Below are 27,750 nucleotides of genomic sequence, written 5' to 3' on the forward strand. Positions count from 1 at the left end.
TAGCATTTGATTTTGAAAAGCAAAAAGGAATTTTGCCTGTGGGGCTTCATGTTTGAGGGGAGAGGACTGAGCGTTAGTGAGTCTTGACTGTTCCAGGAGCCAGGGCATCAGTAGGACCCAGAGGGCAGGGTTTTGCTGCATGCTGGCTGAGGACAGGTCTGAGGGAGAGCACTGCAGGAAGGATTTCTCTGGGGGCTTGGCTGGACTGGAGCTGCTTTGGTCTCATCCTGCCTGACCCTTCTCAGTAAACAGGGCAAGGGGTGGAGCCTGGGTCCCAGAAGCAAGGGTCGATTTACAGGACTATGGTTAGGGAGGGTACATACAAAATTAGCAGCCCTGGAAGGGGGCCAGGGCATCTCCTGCTAGCTTTGTCTTCTGGGGCCGTGGATGCCCAGGCTACACCCATCCAGGTGAGGAACAGGTCTGGAGTAGGAATGTTTCCCAGCTTGGCGCCCCCGCCATCCCAAGGCACAGCCAGCCATAGCAGCCCGGGGTCAGAGACCCAGTCTGAAGGGCCCACATGGTCCCGCAGCCCTTCTAAATTAACAAAGCTGGTCAAGTCCGGAGCGAGAGTGGGTAGGGAGCACTGTGATGAGTGGGTAGCCAGCCACTGCCAGGCAGGAAGGATTTTCTGTGGTTCAGGGAAGGCAGATATTTGTGGGGTTTTTTAAATGTAAAATCTCCAAATGTTTAAATATTGTTGCCTCATTTAATAAATTTGGCCAATCTGGCTAGGCCGGAACAGTTTGGACCATTGTGCAAAATGAGTTCTGCCATAAACCCAGAGTGGGGAGGAGTGGTTCCTTAGTCAAATAATCTTAGAAATCATGAGTTATCAAAATTTGGACAGTTTTTCACTGCGAGTCTTCTCAGTGCGTTTAACACATCGGTGCCATTGTGCATCTCCAAGTCGGGTGGATTGTAGGTACAGTCTCCAAACCTTCAGCCAGGGGACCCGCTTTCCATGGAGCACCTCAGCACCCATATCTTTGGACACACGTTGAGAAATGTTCCTTCAGAGAGTAAACCGACTCAGTCGTCATAGCAGTGACGTCGTGTATCTGTTTCCAGGGGGTGTGTTGTGTGTTTAGCTGCTGCAACGACCTGGGTAGGGAGCTTTCTGACTTTCCAGACCAGTAATGTGTGTAGGTATTTCATTTAAGAAAAGATCAGAAGAGAGTCTATTCGTCACCGATGTAATTTAAAATTTCCCAAGACAATAGCTGTTGTTAATGGATTTCGTTGTTGGAAATTTCTGAAACAAAACTTTTACAACAGAATATTTGACTATGTTATCCCTGTGTGAAAGTGTACTGTATAAAGCAGAAAAGCTCAAGTAATAAATCCCATGAAGAGAGCAGAAGACATCCGTCATGTGCCAGAGTCACCACGGCAGATCTAGTCCTCATGCCTTTATATCCAAAGCCTGGCACTCCCTCCGGGAGACACCTGCTCACCCGCTAGTTGCGGAGCTTCGGGTGGGCAGTGTGGACCTGGGGAGGGATTGCTGCTACAGATGCTTTTCAGACATGATACGCAGTGATCCTAATCACACTTACTATCACACACAAGACAGATCACTGCAAATGGGGCAGTCCTGGGTCCCGGGTGCTCCTGAAGACGCTGAAAGGTCAGTGAGCAGGATCTGATGTGTAGAGAAGGATTACCCCTCCTCAAAGCAGAGGGCAGATGTACTTGATCTGAACTCTGAGAACACTTTGATTTAATTGTTTCTAGGCAATGTTTCCAGATGCTTCCACCATGTAGAGCTCTATGGTGGGTCTGTTTAGTCGCAAGTTTCATTTTCTTCTACTTTGCCTTGTGGTCCAAGGCTGAGACTCAGAGGAAGAGGTGGTCCAGGAGTGCAACATGGAAGGAGCTTTTGTTCAAAGCGGGGGTGGGGGGGGCACGAGCAGACCCGTAGGCCCCTAAGACCTTTAAGGTCCACTGGCCCCCTGCTGCCTCTTCATCCCAAATTCATCCCCAAATTCACCCTTCCTGCTGGTCTCAGCACTGGGAGCCCTCCTCTGTTTTCCAGGATCTTGTCCCCTGTCATGTCCCCTCTCTCCCCGACCACCTGGACCCCTCCGGGCCCCGCATGCACCACCCCCTCTCCTAGAGCCTTCAGTCAGGCCCAAGAGGGGTCAACCATGGGGGAGATGGGCAGCACCTGGAGCCCCAGTTCATTGCATTCTTCCCAGTGCCTGGTTGGCCTGGGTCTGTCGCCCTTAGCTAGGTGTGGTGTCACCTCTGCACGCCGGCGCTATGCTCAGTGCATGGAGTCCAGCTGGACGAGACAGTCGTGCTCACCTTTGCCTGTTCGTGTTGCCGGACTCCCTGGGGACCCCAGTGGCACCCGCTCCGTGTATCACTCTGCTGCGCTCGGCTGAGGCACAGGGCGTGGCCCCCGTGCCCCTTTCCTAATGCACAGAGGGCTTGTTGGGGCACCTGGCGGCCTGGGTGCCGAGGCCGGTGGGCCGGGCTGGACACCCTGCAGGACAGGCAGGCAGAGGTGTGCTCTGTCCTGGGGAGAGGCAAGGCTGTCAGGGGGTGGAAGTGGTAGAACTGCTTCTCCTGGGTAAACTCCTATACAGGCACTTGAGCCCGCCTTCTGGAGAGGGTGCCATTTCTCATAAACTCTTCCAAGATTGCTAATAGACAGCTGCCATCCAGGCTTCTGTCCGTCCATGCAGCCGTTATCTGTTGGGCTCCCACCCTGCGCCTGCCCTTGTGCCCAGCTCCAGGATAGAGGTGGGGAGGGTGCAGCTCCGCCCCCGGGGTGCTCAGAGCCTGGTGGCGGGGAGACGCCGAAGAGGGACAGGGAAGAACAGCCAGCCTCGCTGCTCTGGGTGGGCCAGCGTCCCACGCAGCCTGGAGGTTCGGAGAATGCCCGGAGCACCTGATGCCTGAGCTGAGTCTTAGAAAGGGAGCAGCCCCGCAGCAGAGAAAATAGGGAAGGGCTTTCCTGCAGAGGTGTGCGGGCCGAGGCGTTCGGGCGGCGCAGGGGTTCCTGCCTGTCCCCGCAGCTCCCTTGTAGATGCTCCTCCGCTCACTTCTGCCCCCACCCACTCGGCCCTCTTGCTGGCAAACCCTTCAGAGTCACCATTTTTCCAGCCCAGCCCGGGCTCGGAGCACCAGACCTGCTTGACACCTCCATGGGGTTCTCCTGGACTGGACAGTGGCCAAAGCTATTCAGGCTAAACCTGAACTCTGGCTTTTGTGTCCTTCTGCTCTGATTTGCCATCACCAACTCCTGGCAGTTCTGTTTCCAAAATACACATGAGTCCTCTGCTTGTCTCCATCCCAGGCCAGCACCCGGGTCCCAGCCACCTGCACGCTGCCCGGGCTCCGACAGTGGCCTCCTGATGGGTCTTCCCACGTGGACTGTCTGCTCTGGTACATTCCCCCAGCAGCAGGCCGTGCCTGCTCAGGTTGCCTGCGGGATCTCATCGTTCCCTCCTCACAAACACTCTGTGATCCAGGGGCATTCACAGCCGCAGTGCCATCGGCAGCCATCCGCCCCCTCCCCCTCCCGGCTGCTCACCAGCCTGCGCTCACACCCAGCCCACTTTCAGGAGCCCCGGGCCCCCACGTTCTCTCCACCTCTGGGGTTGCCCATGCTCTTCCCTGCCTGCGGCCACCTTGCCCCTGCTCTGGACCTGGGGACCCCAACATTTGGGTGGGCCTAAGTGCCTATCTTTCTTGAGAATCTGACCCCTGTTATTTGCTCACTTGCTGTCCTATAGTCTAACTTGAAAACGTATCACAGTGCATAAATATACCTGCGTCTGTTTGTAAAATCTGTTCTCTCTCAAATGAGCTGAATGCTCCCTGAAGGCAGGGCAGGCTCTGTGCTTTGCTTGCTTCTCAGAAGGCTGGCAGAAGCCAGGCTCTGTGGGAGCATTGAAGTCTGACCCGACCTTGAAGACGGTAGAGATATGACAAGGACAGACATGAGGCCAGACTGACATGTCAGAAGGTTAGAGCTTCCTACTCCAGGGGCTGAGCTCATGGCCCAGAGCCCTAAGGCCTTCAGTCTGTAGCTCAAAGATTGCATGGGTCCCACTCTGTTTCCGAAAAGCGTCCCTCTTTGTTCCCTCTTCCCCATTCAAGTGTCCTGGGCAGCAGTGCTGTGGGTTTTTCAAAAAGGGAACCAGCCTCAGGCAGAGGATTTGGTTCCTTTTCCTGGCCAGGGGACCCCAGGCCACCCCTTACCTCTCTGAACCTCTACATCCCCACCTGTAAATGGGGACAAGCATGCTAACCTCAAAGAGGCCTATTGGTAGTTCTAGCTCCACTCCTTTTAGCTGGGTTACCACTTAGGACCTCAGTTTTCTCTTCTCTAAAGAGGGAAATCGGCAAGACTAGATGATCACTAAGGTTGTGTAAGCTTAAATCTCAGACTGAGGAAACCCAGAACTGCTCCATGTTCCTAGCAGGGAGGCATTAAGAAGGCCAAATGCCGGGGCGCCTGGGTGGCTCAGTTGTTAAGCGTTTGCCTTCGGCTCAGGTCATGATCCCAGGGTCCTGGGATCGAGCCCCGCATCGGGCTCCCTGCTCAGTGGGAAGCCTGCTTCTCCCTCTCCCACTCCCCCTGCTTGTGTTTCCTCTCTCACTGTGTCTCTCTCTGTCAAATAAATAAATAAAATCTTAAAAAAAAAAAAAAAAAAGGCCAAATGCCTCTTCCTATCTCAGACGGGCTCCGCCAGGGGTCATCTCTCTGGGAGCAAGAGACAGGGATTTGATACTGCAAGGATAGGTCAGCGGCCCCCCCTTGGATGAGGTTCATGAACAGGTCTGTTTAACCAGCACAAACCCACAGCTGACAGTGCTGGCCCCAGAGGGGAGCCAGAGTTGGGGGAGCTGGAAGACTCTGACCTTGGCCATTAGGGCAGCAAGCCTCCCTGAGAGCTCGGTCCTAACTCCTGAAGGGAGAGGGGAAGAAAATGCCTAGGGCTGTGTTTTCTGGTCTTGTTAGCTGGGGGGCCCTTGAACCTGTGAGGTGGCTCTATTCAGGAATGCTGGGACCAAAACCCGGGGCATCCCAGTGAAGTGAATCCCTGAAACAGTTTTCCTAATCTACCTGCTCCAACCCAGCTACGTAGCTGGTGCATATCCTTGCCTGAATTACAACTTTTGCTGAGCTCTTCTCTTCTCCCAAACATCCCATCACCACACTCTTTTTTAAAACAGCTTTAATGAGATATATTTCACATAGAATTCATCCTTTTCGACTGTACAACTCAATAGATTTTAGTATATTCAGTTATGCAATCATCAGCATAATCCAATTTTAGAACATTTTCATTACCCCAGAAAGGAACCCTATATCCATTAGTAGTCATTTCCCATTCCCAAGACAACCCTCCCCCCTTTTCCTGCAGCCCCAGGCAATTACTTTTAGGCCATTTGTGAATGGCTTGTTTAACTTAGTGTAGTGTTTTCAAGGTTCATCCATGTTGTAGCATGGGTCACTATTTCATTCCTTTTTATGGCTAAATATAGTCCATGCTATGAGTAGGACACATTTTGTTTATCTGTTCATCAGTTGGTGAGCATTTGGGTTGTATTCTGCTAGTATTTTGTTGAGGATTTTTGTATGTGTGTTCATAAGGAATGTTGGTCTATAGTTTTCGTGTGGTGTTTTTGTTTTTGTTATCAGAGGAATCCTGGCCACCCAGGAGCAGGGAACTACGCTCTTGTCTTTTCTATTTCTTGGGAAAGTTTGTGAACAATTGGTTTTAATACTTTAAACGTTTGATGGAATTTACCCATGAAACTGACTGGTATTAATTCTTTACATGACTGGTAGAATTCATCAGTGAAACATTTTGGGGAATATTTAAGTTATTCACTTAGTCTTTTGTTACATAAAGGTTTATTTAGATTTTCTATTTCTTCTTGTGTCGGTTCTGCTAGTTTATGTCTTAGGAATTTGTTTCATCTAACTTACTTCCTGTGTTGGCGTACAGTTGTTCATATTATTCCCTTATAATTCCTTTTATTTCTGTAAAGTTGACAGTGATGTCTCCTGTTTTATTCTTGATTTTAGTAATTTGAGTCTTCTCTTGCTTTTTTCTTGGTTAGTCTAGCTAAAGCTTGTCGAATGTGGTTATCTTTCCAGTGAACCAACTTTTGGTGTTTTTTCTTTTAATTTTCTCTATTATATTCTAGTCTTTATTTTATTTAAACCATTTCCAGTCTAATCATAATTATTTCCTTCCATCTGTTTGATTTCGGTTTGGTTTGGTTTTTCTCTAGTTTCCAAGGGTATTGTAAGCCTTGTTATTGATTTGAGATCTCTGTCCTATCTATCAAAGTTATTGGTTTGAGATCTCTCTTCTTTTATAATGCGGGCATTTATAGCTATAAGTTTCACTCTAAGCACACTGCATCCCATAAGTTTTGATATGTGGTGTTTTCATTTCAGTTCAACTCAAAGTGTTTTTAAAACTTCTTTTGTGATTTCTTCCTTGGTTATTTAGGAGTGAGTTGTTTAATTTCCACATTATTTATGAATTCTCCAAATTTCCTTTCCTTATTGATTTCTAATTTTATTGTTCTGTACCTGGTGAGTATACATTCATATTTTGATTTATTCAATCCATTGAGATGTTCAAGATTTGCTTTAGGATCTAATATAATGTCTATCCTGGAAAAACCTTCCATGTGCCCTTGAGATGAGGGTGTACTCTGTTCTTGTTGAATGGGGTGTTCTATGGGTATTTGTTAGGGCTATTTGGTTCCTTGTGTTGTTTAAGTCTTTTGTTTTCTTATTGATTTTCCACCTCGTTCTATCCATTATTGAAAGTGGATTACACAATCTCCAAATATTGTGGAATCCCACTTCAATTCTGTCCATTTTTGCTTCATAAGTATAGAGCTCTGCTGTTAGGGGGACATATGTTTATAACTGTTGCATCTTCCTGCTACGTTAACCCTTTTATCATTATAAAACGTTCATCTTCATCTCCAATAACACTTTTACCTTAAAGTCTATTCTGTCCCATATTTGTATAGCCACTCTGGCTCTCTTTTGGGTGTTGTTTACATGGTATGTCTTTTTCTGTCATTTCACTTTCAACCTGTTTGTTTTTAAATCTAAATATGTCTCCTATAAACAGTATATAGTTTGTTTTTTAATCCATTTACATTTAATGTGATTACCGATAAGATGGATTTATGTCAGCCATTTTGCTGTTTGTTTTCTATATATGCCATGTCTTTTTTGTTTTATTACTGCCTTCTTTTTATATTAAATAGATATTTTTCTGTTGTTTCATTTTAATTTCCTTTTTTTTTTTTTTTTAAGATTTTTAAAAAAGGTCTTTTATTTATTTGAGGGGCACCTGGGTGGCTCAATCAGTTAAGCGTCTGCCTTCAGCTCAGGTCATGATTCCAGGGTCCTGGGATTGAGCCTGCTTCTCCCTCTTCCTCTGCCTGCCACTCCACCTGCTTGTGCTCTCTCTTGGTCAAATAAATAAATAAAATCTTTAAAAATTTTTTTTATTTATTTGAGAGGGAGAGAGAGAGAGCACTCACGTGCATGCACACAAGCGGGAGGAGGGGCAGAGGGAGAGAGAGATAGGCAGGTTCCCCTCTGAGCAGGGAGCCCAGATGGACACGGGGCTCATCTCAGGACCCTGAGATCATGCCCTGTGCCATAATCAGGCACTCAACCAACTGAGCCACCCAGGTGCCTCTCCTTTTGTTTCTTTACCATATTTTTAAAGTTATTTTCTTAATGATTGTTCTAGGGATTACAGCCTGTTCTCTCCCCCTCCTTGTGCCATTATTATCATACTAATTACATCTTTTATGCATTATAAGCCCATCAACACAGTTTTATAAGTATTGTTTTACGTAGCTTTTAAATCCGATAGAAGAAAAAAAAGCTACAAAAAATACATTTTTACTGTCTTTTACATTTACTTATATAGTTACCTTTATTGGTGCTCTTTCTTTTTTTGTGTAGATTCAAGTGACCATCTAATGTTCTTTTCATTTTGCCTCAAGGACTCCCTTTAGAATTTCTGGATTCTGCACCTTCAATGCTCAGGTAGTTTATGACTGTCTTAGTCTTCACTCCCTGCTTGCTCGTAGCTGGTCAGAAGTGAGAGACTGGGGACCTCTCAGGTCTTCCCTGTTCATCAGCACCGCTCTACACATGTACATGGGCTTCTAGATCTCCAGAAATAGGTCAGGGCTTTCAAAGCCCCTGGTGGATTTCTGCGTCCCCCAGATCTTCCTTTGGTCAGCCTTGTTTGCCCAAATTAGTATCACAGCTTTAGATAGCTGTAATGATAAGGAATTCCCACTGGTTGTTTTTGACAAATGCCCTGGAGATAAGGGCTTCTCCAGAGTGAGTCAGGTCGAATACTGACGGTGCTATGTAAATGGGGCTTTCTCAGGGATCTAGACAGATCAAGTCGCTGCAGTGCTCTGGGGAGGGTACTTTGTGAGATGCTAAGTCATACCCAGGGAGGTATGTGAGCAGTTCTTAGGTCTTCTCTGGTTTACGCTTTGTTTCTCTCACTAGACGACCTGGATGTGAAGTGGGGAGTTGGAGGTGAGTGAAGGTGCTTGAGGGCTTGGTTGCAGGGAGGCGGCGTGAAATGTTGGAAGCCTGTGGAGCTTTGCGTTGGGCAGATGCAGTTCTGAGTTTTGTCTGCGCCGCCTGCTGTCTGTGCGGCCCTGGGGACAGGTCCCTTGTCCGAGCCAAAGAGGGATACCTTTATCTGCAAACTGGAATATCGACAACCTCAGCAAGTTGTGCGAAGGGAAGAATTACCTTGGCCTCTGTACGGGAGGCGGCTGGCACACAAGAAAATGCCCAATAACGGGAAGGATGATTCTTTCACTTGAGGCTTAGGGGAAGATTCTAAAAAATGATGAGGCCAGTGTTGCCCTGTTGAAATAAAAGCACTTACAACACTACCACTCACTGTGTGCCGAGCCCTGGGCTCAGCGCTTCACAGGCAGGGAGGGGTGCACTGAATCCACACAGTAGCCTTCAAGTGGGTTCTGGTATGTATGTCATTTTAGAGACGAGGAGACGGGCACTGAGTTCCATGCCCGAGGCCGCTCCGAACTGGGAGTCCAACCCAGACTGCCTGGCACCAGAGTCTACACTCCCAGCCCGCGCTCTGCGTTTATTTCACTTACTACCACCTGACCTAGAGCCAGGCCAGCAGCGGGGAGCCCATGCGAGAGTCAAACAGAAAGCAGCATAGGCCCTGTGCCCACGAAACTTGGAACAGAAAGCTGAACACCCCCTCTGTCACATCGGCTTGAAAAGAGCCAAAGGGCAGTCACACACCAGCAGCTTCTCCTTTGTGGCTTCAGCTGGGCTAGGTTCCTCTCTGAGGATCAGTCACACACAGGGCGGGCACCCCTCCAGCCCCCGTTGGGGTTCCTTGTAGGGCAGGGGCTGCGGTGTCCCTGAGCCCACCGGGGCGCTCACGCAGACCGAGGCCACAGTCGGGGTGCTGTGCTTCAGCCCCCTCGGTCAGCTCCGCAGCCGCGGGCGGGGGTGGGCAGTCACCGGATGCTCATCGAGACTCACCGAGGCCTTGCAGGAGCAGGCACCCCCTGCCCCAGGGTCAGTTCAGTCTTTTCAGACTCAGATGGGCCCGTCCCCGCCAGTGATGTCACAGTGGCCGCTGTCCGCCTGGCACGTGACCGTCTCTGCGAGAACGAGAACGGAGCGCAAGGTGTGGGTCAGGAGCCCTGCTGGGGCCCTCTGCACCTGCTCCGCAGCCTTCTTCTGCGGCCTCCCTGAGGAGGGCCCTAACCTGGCAGGCTCTCAAATTCCTTCCTCCCCAGGAGGCCTGCAGCCTTGGCTGATACTCAGATGGCACTCACCAGAAAGGCTAGGAGGTTTGTAAACCACAGAAATACTTCCAGGCCACTTAGTAAATTGTCGCCACCCCCAGCTTCCTTGGAGCTTCCCGGCCTCCCTGGAGCTCCCCAGCCTCCCCATTATCTAGCACCTGAAACTTCAGGCCTGACCCCGCAGGGCCACCTGGGCCTGGGTATGGGTTATGGCCCTGCCTGTTCTGATTGGCCCTGGTCCCTTGGGTCCAGATTTTGGACCCCACCCAGTCAGTTTGCATCAACATCTTCTGGAGAAAAGAGCCCCTGAACTTGGGAGCAAGGAAAGATCTTTGAGATGAGATTGTTTCCTTCATTTACTGATTAAGAGAGTCAGATGGAGAGAGGTCTCTGTCACTCTTCCAGGGCACACGGCTCGTTGGGACAGCGTGTGAGCCCCTTACAGGTTGGGAGTGCAAAGTAGGGGGGCAGCAGGAATGGCCTTAGAGTCAAGGCACCCTGGTAGCCAGTCCTGACTCTGCCAGGTTGACCTGCGTGCCTCCGGGCCTCGGCCCCACCGCGGGGAGAGCACCACCTCGCCCGCTGCCCCTGCCTGAGGCAGAGAGGTTGTGCAGGAAGCGGACCTGTGTAGGATGAGTGCCCACCAGCACCAAATGCTGCCTTCCCCCAACAGCCAGGGCTATGGAGTAACACCAGCACCTTCTAACTTGGCGAGGTCCCAGGGCCATGTCCAGGGCTACCTGCCTGTGAACAAGCCACTACCTTGTCCCAATTCAGTGTGGGGAATAAGCAATCTCTTTCCCAGAGAAGGCCTCCCAGGGGAGGGTTAAGGAGAACATCCACCATTCAGTACAATGATCAAATTGTCAGTCCTTATAGACAGAACATCTGGACTCCGAGGGGGTGAGCTGAGAGGTCCTCAGACATCACCTAGCCAGACCTTCTCATTTTCCAGATGAGTCTTTTAAAAGGCCCAAAAGAGAGGAAGTGACTCGCCTAAGGCCACCCAGCCTGTCAGCGGCCCAGCTGAGACTCCTTCCTGCAGTCCCTTGAGTCAGGGGTCCCTTGTGCTCTTGGCTCTGAACAAGGCTGCCCAACTTCATCCTAAGTTAGTCCCTTTGGATTGAGGGCAGGTTGTGTGCACAGAACAGGGCTGGGCCGTGACAGAACAGGTGTGGCCCTTCCATACTCGGGGGTTGGATGGAGGGAAGGGGCAGGACAGATACGAGTTATTCAAGGCATGGTGGAGGGTTGGGCGTAAGGAGCTAATAGGTGTGGGGCAGCCACCCTCTCCTGCCGCCGCTGACAGCCGGACGCACAGTCAGCCCCCTGGCCGTGGCCCGGGCTCAGAATGTGCTGGGGGGGTCGGGCAGCTGTGTCAGTGATCCCTCCTCTGTCGTGTCAGCCTGTCCCAAGTACCGGAAGGGCCTGAGGGGGCTTCGATCTGAGCCCCTCCGCTTTGCCACAGGCCTGGCACTCTCTGCTATCCTGCCTTGCTCATTTGCAGCGACTCCAAGGCCCTGATGCCTGATGTCTTTGTAGATTCACAGGGTCAAGAGGGTTCCCTTTATGCCTGCCAGGTTTCTCGGCCAGCCGTAGTTCAGAAACATTTTATGTGTGGAATGCACTCAGCCATTAAATAAACGGCCTTTCATTTGGGAAGGAAGTGGGGCTAACACTTGGCAAGTGCCTTGGTGCCAAGCACGGCGCATGCGGTGCCTCCGATTTTTCTACCTGCCCCGCGAGGGGGGGCCGGTACTGTTGGTCTTAGAGAGGAAGACATCGAGGCTCTGAGAGTTAGGGAACCAGAGGGCACTGGTCACACTAAGTTTGAGCCTAGCTCCGAATGACCCCCAAATCCCTGTTCTTTTTCTCTTTCTTCAGCTGTCTTTCAAGTCTCAAGAATGGACTCTTCTGGAAAGATTCCAGTTAATAATCCTTGGCTGCCAGGACTATGAGTCTTTGAGGTTTCTCTGGCTACCTAATAAAGTGATTTGTGATGAAAACCTAAGGACATCCTTCCTTCCTGTGTCCGCCTCCCCTGTGACCCCCAGGACATCATCAGAGCTTAGAGATCCGGGAGTAGCAGGCGCCAGAAGGATGTCGCATCCCCTCCTTTTATTTGCAAAGTCTGGGGAGCTGCTCCTTCCCAATAAATTCCCAGGAAGCCGGCCATCAGAATTGGTTGATGGGGGCAGGGCCTGAGTACGTTGGGGGAAATGAGGCCACGGAGCCCCGGAAAAGGACAGGGTCACCCAACATCCTGCCCTACCTCCCCTGTGAGGCCCCATTGTCCTCCTTGAGCTCCCAGGCTGGCCCGCCCTCGCCACTGCCGCATTCATAAGCTGGCTCTGAGGCCCATTCTGAGTTAGTGCTATTTGTAGAATCTTCTTAAAATACCACAACAGTGCCATTCACAGAGCGTCTGCACGGCGATCGATGGCGGAGGTTGGAACAAAGCTCTGCTGTGCTCGGCATCCCGTCTGGGCCCTGCCAGAGGGCACCCCTCCGCCCCACTGATGGGGGTGCTGGGGCTGTCCCTGTCTTGGGGGCTCCCAGGCGGGGCCCCTGGGGTCCAGCATGGACTCTGGTCCATTGCGCTGGCCTGGAGTGGGCCCTGGGCCAGGCTGGCCGGCCGAGTGCAGGACGGCGTTCAGCTCCCCGTAAATGACAGTGTGCCCTTCCCAGCGGCCACCCCCCAGCAGCCCAGGTCTGGTCAGCGCTGTCACCAGGCCACACGCGGGCTCAGCTCAGGTACAGTTGGGTGGACAGATGAGAGAGAAGAAGTGGGGGTCATCGGGGAGGGAGCCGAGAGGTAAGACTTTTGTCCAGAATCAGAGCCCTGGTGTTCTCGTGTTTGCAGGTGTTCGTGTCCTCCCCATCCACAGCAGGGTCCTCATCAGCTGCTTCTCTGCCCTCCCCTCAGCAGCACCCACAGTGCGTTCTCAGGAACGTGTGAGCAGGGGTCCTATTAGCAAGCGAGGAGCTGAGTGGGGGTGAGTGTTTTCTCTGGGGTTGGACGCCACTCCCCCAGCCTTGCCAACGGACCATGCACTGGACAGCTGTTCCCAAACAGAACCTCCAGGCCCTCCCTCACAGGGCTGCTAGCTGCCCAGTGATGTTCCAGCCGGACCTTCCTGTGTCCCCTTCAGGACATGGGTATGGCTGGAGCGCCATCTGGTCAAAGGGCTTGATAACTTCTCAATGTTTGTCTTCCCCCACTGACACCTAACCATGTGTTGCATAGAAAATCAGATATTCCTCCAAAAGGAGGCAGCTTAGCCGTCCCAGCTGCGCCTGAGGCCAAGAGCCTGCAGCAGACCCGCTATGTGTCTGGTGGTTGCTGGAGGGACCCCCTCGCTGCCCAGAAAGGCCTGGCAGGCCGGGGCCCAGTAGCTCCCTCGTTGGGCAGCTGTGCTGGCCAGGACTGATGTCCAGACTCCCATGGTGGGTTTTAAATGTCCTTGGCAGGTCTCCGACAAGTCCCTGGTAACAGCTGGTCACAAAGGACACTTGGGCCACTCTCTGACCAGTGATGGGGTCATTACACACAACTGCAGCACAAAGTGGGACTCTTGACAAGGGCCCTGGTGGTGCGAACCTGGGTGAGGACCGGGTGAGAGACTGACACCCCCGGGATGGTTTGGGGATTCTCGCGAAGCACCACGTAAAGAACAATACCCACCTCAGTGTGGATGGTGGCCAGCCCAGGGTTGGAGCCCTGGCAAGTTGAACTGGAAGCTTACCATCCTGGGAGAAGGCAGGATACCCTGGAGAGGGGTCCTCCCTCTGAGACAGGCAGGCCCCCGTCATTCACTGACTGCAGCCTTTCAGGCAAGGAGCTTGGCATTTCCATGCCTCAGTTTCCCCATCAGTAAAATGGGATCTGTAAGGCCTAGTGTGGGGCTTGCTGTGGGCCTGAGCGGGGCAGGAAGCCCTGAAAGTCTGGAGGAGTGGAGGTTTTGCCCCTCAGTCTTTCCGGTTCTGCTGAGGGGGAAAGCAATGGACACCAGATAGACAAGGCATAAAATCTCAGCTCTGGCTCTCTGGCTGGGAGACGTTGGGCAGTCTTTTTCTGTAGAAAGTGGAAAAATAACTACTTCCCCAGGGTTGTCTTAAGGCTTAAATGTGACAACATGAGGCCACCGTGTTGTGCAATTCCAGGACGGAAGGGGGAGGGGGTTGCTGAGGCAGGGATTCACATAAACTACAATGTGAATTGGTGCCACCAGAGGGCGCCATTCATTTAGACTACAATGAGAGTGGCTGCCTGGAAGGGGTGGGGGAAGAGGGATGCCATGCACTTAGACTACGTGAATAATAGTAATAATAATAATAATAATAATGTGGATCTCATTCTCCGGGATGCCATTCATTAAAACTATAAGATGAGGTCACCTGGGTGGCTCAGTTGGTTAAGCGACTGCCTTCAGCTCAGGTCATGATCCTGCAGTCCGGGGATCGAGTCCCGCATCGGGCTCCCTGCTCAGCAGGGAGTCTGCTTCTCCCTCTGACCCTCCTCCCTCTCATGCTCTCTGTCTCTCGTTCTCTCTCAAATAAATAAATAAAATCTTAAAAAAAAAAAAAACCTATAAGATGAATGGCTGCCTTCAGAGGGTTCCTTGCTCTTAGACTAGCATGTGAATGACAGCAGCATCTAGGAGCTGGACCAGGGAGTGGTGCTGGTTAGCTGAGAACACATGTAGCTTCCATCCTTGCAAGACTTCTTACTGGTCTGGTTGTTTATACCTGGCCTCCAGGAGAGAGGCAGCTTATAAAGACAGTGTATTTTTTTTTTTTTTAAGAACTTGAAGAATTTGGGTGAAAAGAGCGTGGAGAGAACATTAGCCAAAGCCCTGAGCTCCCACACACACCTGCCGGAGGTGGGTGGGCCCGCATCTGGCTGGGCCTCACCAGAGCCCCCCGGCAAAGGAAAAGAGCACTAGTGAGAGATCCATGGTGTCCATACTAAATTAAGGGAATTTCTCGGGTGCCCAACATAGATTCTGTGGCTCAGCAAATGTCCACGTGAGTGGCTAGAGCAGGCAGAAAGGAACTGGGAGGTTGGGGTGAGTGTGCGGGATTGGGTGAGTAGAACATGGGTGTGGAGCCCCACAGGCCCCGGGCACTTCTGTGCCATTTGGCAGGTCCCTTTCCCTGAGCCTACCTCTGCACTCAGCCCTTCTCCCCAGCTGGCAGAACTACTTACAGGTCTTTGGCTACATTTGCTGCCAGCCACCTCCAGGCAGCCCTCCAGACCTGCCCCTCTGTGCCCGCCTGGCCTTGGCCAGGAAGCCCAACTTGTCTGGGGGGAGTAGAAATGGCTACCCTAGGAATTCTGCTTCCCCTACTCCTCCGGGCTGCTGGAGGGAACGGAGTGCCTGCAGGCCTCCTCCCCGCCCCCACCCCTCACCGGGGAGAGTGCCTGTGAGGTAGAGGTTTTGTGATGCAGAACAAGAGAAGGGGCTGACGACCTCCATAATAAAGAGCAGAGAGGCAGGGGAGGAGCATCCATCTCTCAAGTGGACCTCCTCCCAGATTCTGGAGTAGAGGGCAGATGTTATTGTTGCCAATTTGTCTTCTTGGGTTGTTTCCCAGTCTGTGGCTGACCCGCCTGCCCTTGGCTCCCTGAGGACGCGGGCTTAATTTCTGCGTCCCCAGTTCCTAGCATGCCGCCTGGCAGGATTTAAGTTGTGCCACGATAGGACCCAAGAATGTCCTTCAGGGTGGGCCGTTCTCAAACACCTGTTCCAAAGGTCTGTATCCAGCACCTGGGGACAAACAAGAACTTCTGGTAAACGGAGAAATGGAGATGTAGCCATGGGCTGGCCGCCACCTCCTGGTGTCAGTGATAAGAATCCGGGCCAGGCCCTTGAGCGCCAGTCAGCCCCTGCTCTGTACTCCAGTCCTTCCCGGGTGATGCCAGTCCAGGGGGCCTGGGTGCAGGGAGCTAACCGCCGGGAAAAGGACAGAGGTCCCTCCTCAGTCTGTGCTTTTCAAGCAGCTGGGCTTGAGCCCAGGTGGGGTTCAGTTGGGAAGGGGATGAGAACGGAAGCCACCAGCATTTTAAAAATTGGTGATTACAATTACAAAGTGATTTTTGTTTATTAGATTTTGTCTAAAATGTCCAGTTCCTGGAGACAGTGAGCAGAGTGGGGTAGGACATGAGACACCCTCTCCTCTTACCGGCATTGGGCCCAGTGCCTGGAAGTTGATCCTTTGTTCTGCACTTCCTCTGGATCGCTACCAACACCAATACAGATCCTGAACCAGGCACTCATCTCCCCCTGCACCCCTCCCTGCCTGGCCTACATCATTGCATCCCCAGCCTGGATACCTGCCACCACCTCCTATCTACCTCCCGACTGACTCACAGCCTCCTGGGTGCGCTGAGCCCTACAGAGGATCTCAGTACTTTTCCTACCCCAGGGCTTTTGCAGTTGCTGCCCGCGCCCTCAACCCTCTGTGCCCGGACCAGATCAGTGCAGGAAAACCAGCCCTTCTAGTCACTTAGTGCGCGGCTCAGGGGCCCCCTCCTCAAGTGGGCCTTTACTGATCCACTGCTTAAGTAGCAACCCCACCCCATCTTGCCTTAGTCACCCCACTTGAGCTTGCCTCCTTCCTTGTCCTTTGTCCATTTCCCCCAAGAATAAGCTCCAGGAGGGTGGGGCCTTGCCTGTCTTGTTCACCCATGAACCACCCCCCGCCCCATTATCCCTGTTCCAAGCACAGAGCTGGTACAGTAGGGTCTCCCCGAGTATCTGTTATCCCTTTGAAAGGAGAAGCCTCCCTACCAGTGCTGCGCAGGTCACACCCTTCAGAACAGATGGGAAAAGGGGAGGGGAGGGAAGTGGAAATCTCCGGGGACCACCCTTGACCAGTGGGTAACTGGAGCCAATGGGTAGCTGCTCCCCTTTCGTGCCTGGGCTGGGAGTTCATGAGGTGGCAGGATGGAGCCCCTGGGCCCCCAGAGCAGCAGCCTGCTCCAGCCCACCTCCTTCTGGGCTCTGTCCACTTCCCGGGTTCACTCCCTGCCCCGCACCTCTCCCTGGGGTAGCTTCCCAAACGCACCAGCACACGAGCTCTCGTCTCAGGCTTTGGTTTTGAGGAGCCCAGGCTGAGTGGAGTTAGTGGGGGGGACACACTCGGTAGCAATACAAAGTAGCAAAGGTTCCAGTTTCCTGCAGTTGGTAACAGCTCCGATCAGCCCACAGTGCTTTGCTCACTCATTTAACGGATGTGCTGATGCACTCACCCGGAGCAAAATGTTCTGTCAGGTGTAGGAGAGGTACTGGATGCAGCTCATACCCGAAGAATCCTAGAAGTGAGCCCGGGAGGGTAGGAACCCTGGGGCTGGAAGGGGACCCGGCTGGGTGTGGTCGGAGGAGGGGTCCTGGGTGCACGCCAAGCTTCCATCACTTACTAGATCCCAGGGCTTGGGAGCCTTGACCACTGGCGAGGGTTTCTCCTGCACACTGTTGTTGGGAGGGGTACAAGCCTGTGCTGGCATTAGCAGCCTGGGGCCCAGCAGGAACAGGGAGCCCCCCTCCCCACAGCCCCGCACGCAGACCTCGGAGAGCGTGAATCCGAGGGTTTGTAAGGAAGGTGGCACCGAGTGGGCACTTCATAAATGTTAATTCCCTTGTCCATCCCTAGAATAATGAATTTATTCATTATTCATTATTCCCTCCAGGTCATTCAGCATAAATCGCATTTGTTTCCATTCTAAGTGTCAGGCCCACCCCTCTTCCCTTACAACTCCCCACCCTTGAGCCCTCAGAACCTGCCCTTTCTCTGGCAATTAGCATACTTCATTTGAATACGGTGCTGTTTTTTACTTGTTTTTTTTTTTCTCTCCACAAAAGTTATTTTTAAAGGGGGGCGGGGGGCCCTGGCCTTACCATCAGCGGTGTCTTCCAGTCCTGGCCATGCAGCCTTCCTGCCCAGGCCTGGCTCCCCCAGGGTGGGCGGGGGACCGAGCCAGGTGAGCCGGAGGTCTGGCATCAGGTGGCCCTGCGGATGCAGTTCTCAAGCTACAGTCTCAGCCCCCAGCCCCCAGACCTCTGGAATCCTGCCTAAGCTTTTGATGGTGGTTTTGCATGTGTGTGTGATAATGGTCCAGGCCAGTCCTCCCCACCGGGCTGCATTCTCCAAGGTTTTGTCACTGCCGTGTCCCCAGCACATGGCACTGTGCTTGGCACGTGGTGGACTTGTAATACATATTTGTGGAAGGAGAATGGGATAAGGAACACTGGGAGTGGGCGAGGGGGAACAGTTAAGGAAGGTGAAGGAGAAGTGGGGCTATTTGAGCTGGGTCTTGATGAATGATGGAGGAGTTTACCAAATGTAAAGTGGAAAGGTGTCCCAAGAAGAAGGGAACAGCATGTGCGAAGACAGTGAGACATGAAGTGCATGGTATATCCCGGGAACAAGAAGCAGGGCAGAGTGCCTGGAGTGGCCATCCTGAAAAGGTACACTCAGCTGATCCCAGAGGAGCCCAGGTGGGAAGCAGCCAACTGCAACACCTCCTAAAGGCAGAGGAGGGAGGCCGTGCTGTGGGATTCTCACCAGCGAAGGGAGAGCTGTGACTCGCATTTCAGAGGGGACCCTCTGGCCAGGCATTCCCCAGACAGCCCCACATTCTTCCTTCACTTCTGCAATTGTCCCTTGTGAGAAAAATCACAGTCCCAATTCTCCCACGGGTGCTGCCTGGGGCAAGGTCAGTATGGATTCCCTAAAAGCCCCAACATCCCCAGAACCACAGAAGATTTCCCAGGGAGATGCTGGTTTTGAGAAATGAAACTCTGGTGTGGGATGGGCTGGCAAGAGGGGAAGTTGGAGCTCAAACCATCTGAAGAATGTTTGGGGCATTTTCCTAAGTTAAAAGTACTCAAGGGGCCTGGCTGGCTCAGTCGGTGGAGCATGCGGCTCTTGATTTTTGGGGTTGTGGGTTCGAGCCCCACGTCAGGTGTAGAGATTACTGAAAGATAAAATCTTAAAAAAAAAAAAAAGTACTCAAAGCACAGGCAGATCTAACTTCTCCAGGACCAAACACAGGAACTACCACCTCCCTTAACAATAAAAAGAAATAATCTTTATTCAAGAAAGTAATCTGTGCCCAAAACACACACACACACACACACACACACACACTTCAAAGAGTCCTTAGGGAGAAGTAAGCCTCTCTGTTCCTGAGCCCCCTGTCTCCCCTCCTGAACCGAGCCCAGGCCCCTGCACCCAGTCCTGCTCGTCCTTGCAGAAATGGGCTCCCACCACCCCGCCCCTACGTACACGTGACTCTTGCAAATGGCAGCATACTGGTCACACTGTTTTGTGCTCTCTCCGTAATAATGTATCATCCCCTACCACATATCTTGCCACCTTCTTTTTTTGGGGGGGATACATAATTTATTTACTCAGTACATTATTTATGTAACTTGATGGACTGTTAAGTTGTCCCCAGTTTATTCTTGCTGCTTCCTTATGCACATGAGCGAATTTATCCACTGAGTAAATTCCCTGGAGGGAAGGGATTGCTGACCATTTAAAATTTTGATAGATAATGTCAAACTATTTCCCAAAGAGATACAAAAATCTGCTCCTACCAACATAGTGCACCCCCTCACTCCATGGCGAGCTGGTTCCACCCGCCCCCCCACCCAGTGACTCCCAGCTGCCAGTAGGCCCATTAGGCCATTCCCTGCTGAATACACAGCCTGCAGCCCACCCCTCATCGCCCCCATGGCCCACAGGTGATGGGAGGCTTCTTTCACTATCACTTTATATGAAACTCTATTGTCATTTAAAAAAGTTAAAAAAATAAATTCTGTTGTCATTTAGGTTTTTCTTTTTTTTTTTTTAAGATTTAATTTATTTATTTGACAGAGAGCACAAGTAGGCAGAGCGGCAGGGAGAGGGAGAAGCAGGCTCCGCTGAGCAGGGAGCCCGATGCGGGGCTCGATCCTAGGACCCTGGGATCATGACCTGAGCCGAAGGCAGATCCCCAACCGACTGAGCATATCATTGCGTTTTTCACCTGACAGTATCTAGCAGAGAACATTCCAAATCTGGGCATTAAGCACATCCTCACAGTTTTTAATACCCACAGAACATCACATTTGATGACTGTCTGTCCCTCTCACCTCCTTTTGTCATTTGTCTTTTCACTTTCTTTTCTTTGCCATGCCACTTTTGTGGAGTAAAAGTTTCTTTTGTGGTCTCTGGTGGTTTGTGTCATATGTAGAAAGGCCTTCCCCAATTTGGAGATCATAGGGAATTCCTCCCACTGTTGATCCTCATGCTTCTGTGGTTTCATTTTTCATCTTTAAATATTTGATCCATGGTGAATTTTTATTTTGTTGTAAGGTGAGATATAAGGATCCAACTCGGTCATTTTTCTCCAGGTGGCTATCCCTTTGTCTCTCTTCCATTTATTAAATAATGTCTTGTCCTTGCCCACTTGAAATAACTCGTTTCCAAACTCCAATGCGTATTTGAATCTATCTCTGTTCATGTACCGAGGGACCTGGCTGGTTTTACTTATCGTAGCTGGATCCTCGACTCCGTTTTAATAAATTGGTCTCACTTCATTTTTTTTTCCCAAAATGCATTTGCTGTTTTTGTTACGAACTTTAGACTCAACTTGTTTAATTTAAAAAGAAATGCTACGAGTACTTTCTTGTGTTAAATGTATAGATGAAATCCGGGTGAATCAGTATCCTATTATGTGGGTTTTCCTATTTACATGATGGTGTTTCTGTTTCTTCTAATTTATAAGTACCTTGTGGTCTCTGTATATTAATTCTCTGTCTGGCCACCTTACTACATTCTCTTACTGCTTGCAGTTGCTTTCAGGTCATTGACTTTGGTTTTCCACATATATAAATAACAATAGCAATAATAATAACACTGTACCTTCCTTCCAGCTTTTATTGTTTGATGTTCTTTCTCCAATCTAATTGCACTGCTGAAGACTTCCAGGAAAATGTGAAGTAGCAGTGACGATGGTGGGCCGGTTCCTGTCGTCTCTGGCCTGGACAGCAGCTCTGCTGGTGTCTCTCCACGAACACAGGGCTGGCTCTGCTACGTCCATGTTGAAGAAGGGGCCATCTGTTTTTATTTCATGTAAAATTTCCATCAAAATGGATGTTAAACGTTGTGAAGTGCCTTCTAAGGTTTTTCCTTGGAAAAACAGATTCAAGAGAGCCCTAAAGGAACTGCGGGTTCCTCCACTCACTGGGACACCTCCTGATATTCTGCCCTCCACCCCTTCCAGCCCCCTGGGCCTGTGGCTCGCAGCCCTGGTGATGGAGCAGAGGGGGGAGGCGGAGTATTTAGGACCCCCCCCCAGCTTTCAACATCCTCTTTCCTGGGTCCTTCTGCCTTCCCTTGTCTCCTTTTTCTCTGGCATTTATGACAATGAAAAGGCTTTCTAGAAAGGCAAAGGTGGGGTGTTAGTCTCTCCTCATCCATCTGTCCCGGCTCTGGGGCGCTGAGGAGCACAGAAGTTCCCCAAAGGAGACAAAAAGGCATGCCCGCTGAGGGCGGCTGCCAAGGAGGACACACACGATACAAGCCTGTCTCTTTGGAACCTAATGTCAGAGGTGACATCCATCACCTTTTGCCATTTCTATTCATTGAAAGAAAGTTACTAGGTTCAGCCCACATTCCTGATGCCAGGAAGCAGGGCTCACCGGGGGCTCTCTCAGATGCTGCCCACCACAGAGATGGAACTGGGAGGACAGATCCTCGGCCCGCAAGAGTGGGGTGTGAGCGGCCAACACTTTAGGAGACCAGTTGGCGTGCAGTTTCCCCTTGCTGCCCAGGGCCACTGTAAGCTGCACTCGGTTAGTCATGTGACCTCAGACAACTTAGCCTCTGTTTTCTCATCTGCAAAGTGACTGTCATCACTGTACTATCTTATAGGGTCATCGTGAAGCTAAAATACTGAGCTACAATATGCAGTTTGTAGAAACCATGCCCAGAATATTGTGAAGACCCAATAAAACTTGGACATTGTCCTAAGCGAGATTCCCTGTCACTTCCACAGAGCTCTCATGTGTCCCCATGGTGACCACTGCCATTCCTTGAGTTCCCACCCTTTTCCAGACACTGGACCAGTCCCTGGGGATACCAGCTGGACCAAGGGATGCATGCACCGCTCCCATGAAACTTGTCTCCTCTCACAAAGACACAGTTAACAAGTAGAGAAATAAGCTAATTTCCCAGTGTGATAAGCTCTACAGAGAAAAGAGTGCGAGAGTCATTGGGCAGGAGGGACAGTTATTTGACAGAGGTTCTCCCCCCGGGGAAGGGGAGAGTTTCTGTAGTGACATTTGAGCTGGGGTGTGAAGGCACAAGGGAGCTGGCCCCACAGGAACCTGGGAAAACAACCTTCTGAGCACCTGTAAGTGCAGACGTTCTAGTTGGAAGAGAGTGCGTCTGAGGAAGAGAGAGTCCAAATGGCTGAGGGCAGTAAGGGTGGGTAAGTGGGGAGACATGTGGTCAGGGAACCTGGAACCCCAGGGTCACAGGAGAGTTGGGTTTTATTCCAAAAACAGTAGGCCCTCCGAAGAGTTGTAAGCAGATATGCTTTGTTCTTAATTGGCTGCTTTTCTTTGTTGAAGGGAGGGAGGGATGGATGGGCAGATGGGTGGATGGATGGACAGATAGATGAATGGGTGGGTGGATGGATGAATGGGTGGGTGGATGGATGGATCGTTGGGTGGGTGGACAGACAGATGGACAAATCGGGGGGAGAGAGATGGGCACATGAACAGGTGACTCAACACCAGCATAGCGTCTTACCAGAGTTTCGCACCCGCTGCCTGCCCCAGCCCTTTAGGAAATAACTTGAGAGCTTCCTGCGGCCCGGGTTCTGACACGGTGTCCCGGAAGGAATGAGTGCTGCGGGAGATACATACAGCCAGGCTGGGCAAGGGGGCTGTCTCCGGCTCTCTTTGTCTCAAGGATGGTGGAGACACCATAGGGATGGCAGCTGATTTCATGGAAAGAGTCCCAAACAGCTAAGTTCAAGTCCTTACTGTGCCAGGCGGGTGGCCCTGGGCCCCTGGAAGTTCCCGGGGCCCGGGCTCCCCTGTCTCAGGCAGGGATGGTGATGGCTTACAAAGCCTGTGCAGGTGGCATGCCCAGCGCATGGCTTCCTTGTCTTCCCACCGGAACGATCCGGTTAGTTACTGGCCTCATTTTGCCCATGAAAAAATGAAAACTGAGAGATTCTGTGGCCAGTAAGCGCTTATATTTCTCAGGCTTCTTCCATGTGTTCATTGAGTCCCCACCAACCCACTGAGGTGGGCTCTCTGAGTCTCCAGTTGGAGAGGACCCTGAGGCACAGAGTTGGTGGGGCTGGGGGTCCAGCCCTGTGCTCTGGGGCCCTAGCGAACTGGGGGACTGGATAGATACAGCAGCAGGCAGGCTGCCCGAGCCCCTTGCTGAGCTGGTGGGGGGAGGAATGCAGGGGAGGGAGCGGGCAAGGTGGCTGGCGCAGGACACCTGCGCTGGGATTTCCGGGGCTTGAAACCCCGCAGCCCCTGCAGCAGCGGGAGGGCCCCACGGGGATCTGCCGGCTCTGGCCTCCTCCTCGCCCCGCCCCAGACAGTCCGGCTCTGGGGCGGTGAGGAGTGCAGAAGTTCCCCAAAGGAGACAAAAAGGGCCTGGCCGGGTGCCCACAGCAGAGCGCACGAGCCACCCGCCGCCAGCGCGCCTCGCCTCGGTCCCTGGGCCGGCTGTGCCCAGCGGTTGTTCCTGCGGCCACAAGCCCCCCCGCCCCTCCCCCCTCCGCTGCCACACCATGCCCTTCTGCCCCGCCAGGCATCTGAGGAGGAGCAGGCTTCAGCCCAGGGGTAAGTGGGCAGCCGGGGTCAAGGGCAGGCTGTGGGGACACGAGGCCAGGGGTGATTAACCCTTGAAGGGCCAGCGGCGTTGGGTGACTCCAAGCGGGTCAAAGGAATGAGTGGAGACAGAGGACAGGAACCCGAGGGGCGGCTTGGACCCAGGTTGGGGTCAGCCTGGTGTGGGTTGGCAGGGATGGGCAGGGAGACTGCAGCCGGACAGGGCTAGCTGGCTCCTAGGCATTGCTCCAGCTGGCACGGCCCCCCCAACACACACACACACACACACACACACACACACACACACACACACACACACAGTCTCAGCAAGTCTGAGGGTGGAGGTTCTCCCCCGCCCCTCCAGCCCCAGCTTTGAGGTTGTCCGGGAGCCACCAGTCCATATGGCTACTGAGCACTTGAAATGCGGCTAGTCTGGATGGGCTGTTGGTACAAAATATACACTAGATTCTGAAGACCGCGTATAAAAAATACGTTAAAATTATCGATTACAGGTTGAAATGAATGGTACTGTTTCCGATGTGTTGGGATAAATATATCATTCAAAGTAATTTCACCTGTCTCTTTATACTTTTTAAATGTAGCTACGAAAACATTTAAAAATGTACATGTAGCTTGCATTATATTTCCATTGGCCCACAGTGCCTCAGACAGCTGTATTCCCACACTTGGCCTTCACCCCTGGGAATCCATCAGCGGGGGCTTCCCTGGGGCTCCCCACTCCCCTGGGCTCCCACTAGAAAGATGGAGGGCCCAGTGGCAGGTCATCTATTGCAGGTACTGTCACCTTTAAATAGTGACTTCTTTTATTTTTTAAACAATTTTCCATAACTCCTGGTCTAATACAGATAGTGTTTGATTATTACATCGGAATGACACTTTTTTCACCTGAATGTCATAGAATGAGTCCTTTGCACTACAGTAGTTTAAAAAATGCTTTCATAAATACCATTTACTCTTTTTTTTTTTCTTTTTATTATAAAAATTTTTATACGGAAAAGTTGAGAGATAGTGGGTCCTGTCCTGGAAACCCTACCAGGATCCGCTGCATTTTGGAGTCACCTCCTCTCCCCCAAAGCCCCTTGCATGGGTGGAAAGAAAGACTCATGCACAGAGGGAGTTTCTTAAACTGAGGAGCTCAGAGGGGAAGAATGGCCCAGCTGGAAACAAGAAAAGCTGGGTTGGGGTCCTGGCTAGGTCACCTGGGAGCCAGTCCCTTGAACAGAGTGGGGACAGGGTCAGGAACCAGTCTGCCTAGGGTCCTAGTTCACTGATTTTACAGCTTGGACATGCTTCTAAACCTCTCTGGGCCTCAGTTTCCTTTCCTGTAAGATTGGGATAACGGCACCACTTCCTTTGTGAGTGTTCAGACGTGATGCTCATCGATTCATTGACATCACACCTGCCTTAAAGCGAGTGCTTTTTGTGTGCCCATCACCTTGGTTCTGCTGCCGCTGCAATTAACCTTCCATTCATCACAGACTCTCTGCATGCCCTCCCCGGGCCAAGCACTGCTTGGTTTGCTGGAGTTGCTGCTAAGATGGACGGAGTGGGGTGGGCCAAAAATAAACAGTATAAATAAGCATATCACGTAAACACATAAACTATATGTGTACTGGATTGTGCTAAGTGCTGTGGAGAAATCAAGGCCGGGAAGAGGCATGGGTTGCAGTGGATGATGACGTTTAAATAGGGTGATCAGGACAGATGCCCCAAGAAGGTGACATTTGAGGACAGACCTGAAGGAGGCGAGGTTGTGTCTGGGAGAACAGCTTTTGGGGCAACAGCAAGGGCAGGTGCAGAGACCTTCAGGCAAGGGCATGCCTGGTGGTTTGAGTAATGGGAGTAATGGCTGAGAGCTAAGGAGAGAGCAGCCATGAAAGCCATGAAGTCAGAGGAGTAGCGGGAGGGCTGGGAGGCTGGGGTGGGGTGGGGGTGGGAGGGAGCCGCCTGGAAGATCATTGTAAGGACTCTGCTTCAAGGGGCACTTTTTGCTTTGAGCAGAGGCGTGTGAGCTGGTGTGGGTCTTACTGGGCCACTGTGGCCGCCATATTGAGAACAGACCGTAGGGACAAGACAGGGCCTGGAGACCACACCAGTGATCCAGATGTGAAAGGACGGTGGCCAGGACCAGGTGGAACAGTGAAAAGTGGTCAGATTTTGAATATCTTTTGACGGAGGAACCATGGAACTTACTGATAGGAATGGATGTGAAATGTGAGAGAACAGAGCTGAGGATGCATCTGGTTTCCACTTGAGTAGCTAAAAGAGGGAGTTGCCCTGACCAGAGAAGGGGAGGGTGGGGCAGATCCAGAGTGGATTTCGTACTAGGTAAGTGGGAGGTGCCTGAGTCATCCCAGTGGAGCTGTGGGGCGGGCAGTGGATACTGGGTCTGGAGGGCAGGGGACAGTGAACTCGGAAGTCATCAGCATAGGGATGACATGGTCCTCGCAGAAAGTCTTGAGACTGCATGAGCCCACCAGAGGACAGTGTGGGTCAGTGTGGGGACAAGGAGGGGGGAAGGCCAGGTGACCCTAACTTTCTGCCGGGGGTACCTGACTGCCCGGCACTGAGGTAGGAACACAAGAGGAGGCCGGCGGGATAGACCAAGTCATGATGATTTTCAGACCAGCCATGCTATGCCTGTGGGACGTCACACACTGTTGAATTGTAAAAGACTAAATTTAGACTCAGAGGAAGCATACATTTGGTTGCTCTGTATCTGATTCTTAACTGGGCAAGTTCTGCCCCCCAAGGGACCCTTGGCAATATATGGAGACTTTTTTGGTGGCCAGCCTGGGAGAGAGGGACAGGCTGCTATGGGCATCTGGTGGGACGAGGCCGGGGATGCTGCTAAACATCCTCCTCTGCACAAGACCGCTGGCCGTCACCCCGAGGAGGAAGCATCCGGAGTGCTGAGGTGGGAAAAGTCTGCTCTCTGTTGTAGCTAACTGAATGTGATAATCAAAGCGAGCATTTAAAGAGTGCTTGTCAGAGGCCAGGTGCTGAGCGAGGGGAGGACCTCCTTTCATTCTCCCGAAAAGGTAGCAGCCAACCTACATTTTCTTCACCATCCAGGGTGTGGGGTGTGACTGACCCTTGGGGACGTGAAGTCACCGCGCTCCCCCTGCTGGAGTGAAGGGTGGGCCCCAGGTTGGGCTCAGCCCCGTTCAAGGAGGCCTCAGAGGCCTGCACCTGTGTCAGGATGGGCTGCAAACAGTGGCCACACAGACTGGTTTAGAAGAGGACAGGGAAAACCAAAAACAGTAGCAAGAGACCCTCCGCTTTCATGATGTGCTTCTTCCTGAAATAATTGGCTGTTATGATTTTTTTCTTCAACTAAAGCTAATACACCTCTTTCCTAAGCAGCAGAGGAAAAAGTCCACATAAATAATCGAATGCTGTAGAAAACCCCGGAGTTTGCCTTAATGACCTATTTTATCTTCCATGCATTGCCCTCCACTGCCAGAGGAGGTTCTGTATTATAAATAGAGAATGAATGTGTAGTTGAACAAACCTAGGTTTGAATCCTGGCCCTTCCACTTGTTTGCTTATGAGCTAAATGTGCACCTTCTCAGAGCTTCGGTTTATTCATCTGTAAAATGGGATCAGTAACACTCCTTCCTATGGTGTTCATGAGGCCTAAGTGTGGCTGTGTGTTAAGCATCTTGTACAGTGTTTTATGTACATGGTAGCAGGTCTTTCACTTTTGGATAAGATGGAGCAACAGGGACCAATTTGCTCTCCCACCTAAAACACCCCCCCCCAAAAAAGGACAAGTCATATGAAACATTTAAGATTCTAAACATTATTCAGTGAAAGGCTGTGATCCCCAAAAGATGGGAAGCAAACAAGGTGAGCCCTACACATGCCCTAGCTTACTGCCTTGAGAAAGTTCCGGCTGTGATGCAAAAAGGGGAAATCCAGGTGGAGCCCATTAGATTCCATGCATTAAGGACACAGAGCTTAGAGACAGAGAGACCAAAGCATCTAGAGTTTTCAGGATGGAATACCCAGGGGAAAGAGCTGCACAGAGAGAAAACTCCTT

The 27,750-nt window shown here is 51.6% G+C and overlaps 1 protein-coding gene across 8 annotated transcripts in view; it reads left to right on the forward strand.

The window, feature by feature from the left end:
* ARHGAP22 (Rho GTPase activating protein 22) overlaps nt 1–27,750 on the forward strand; it is a 172,338-nt gene that overhangs the window by 108,514 nt on the left and 36,074 nt on the right. Inside the window, exon 5 of one of the 8 annotated variants that reach the window (XM_036103158.2) lies at nt 11,719–11,840. The exons of the other annotated variants lie outside the window; for them this stretch is intronic. Coding sequence (XP_035959051.1) covers nt 11,719–11,792 — 74 coding nt within the window. The 3' untranslated portion in view covers nt 11,793–11,840. Of the gene's footprint in view, nt 1–11,718; nt 11,841–27,750 lie in introns of those variants that run through there. 8 annotated transcript variants of the gene reach the window in all.

Source organism: Halichoerus grypus, chromosome 7 (assembly GCF_964656455.1).
Source record: "Halichoerus grypus chromosome 7, mHalGry1.hap1.1, whole genome shotgun sequence".
Taxonomy (NCBI): domain Eukaryota; kingdom Metazoa; phylum Chordata; class Mammalia; order Carnivora; family Phocidae; genus Halichoerus; species Halichoerus grypus.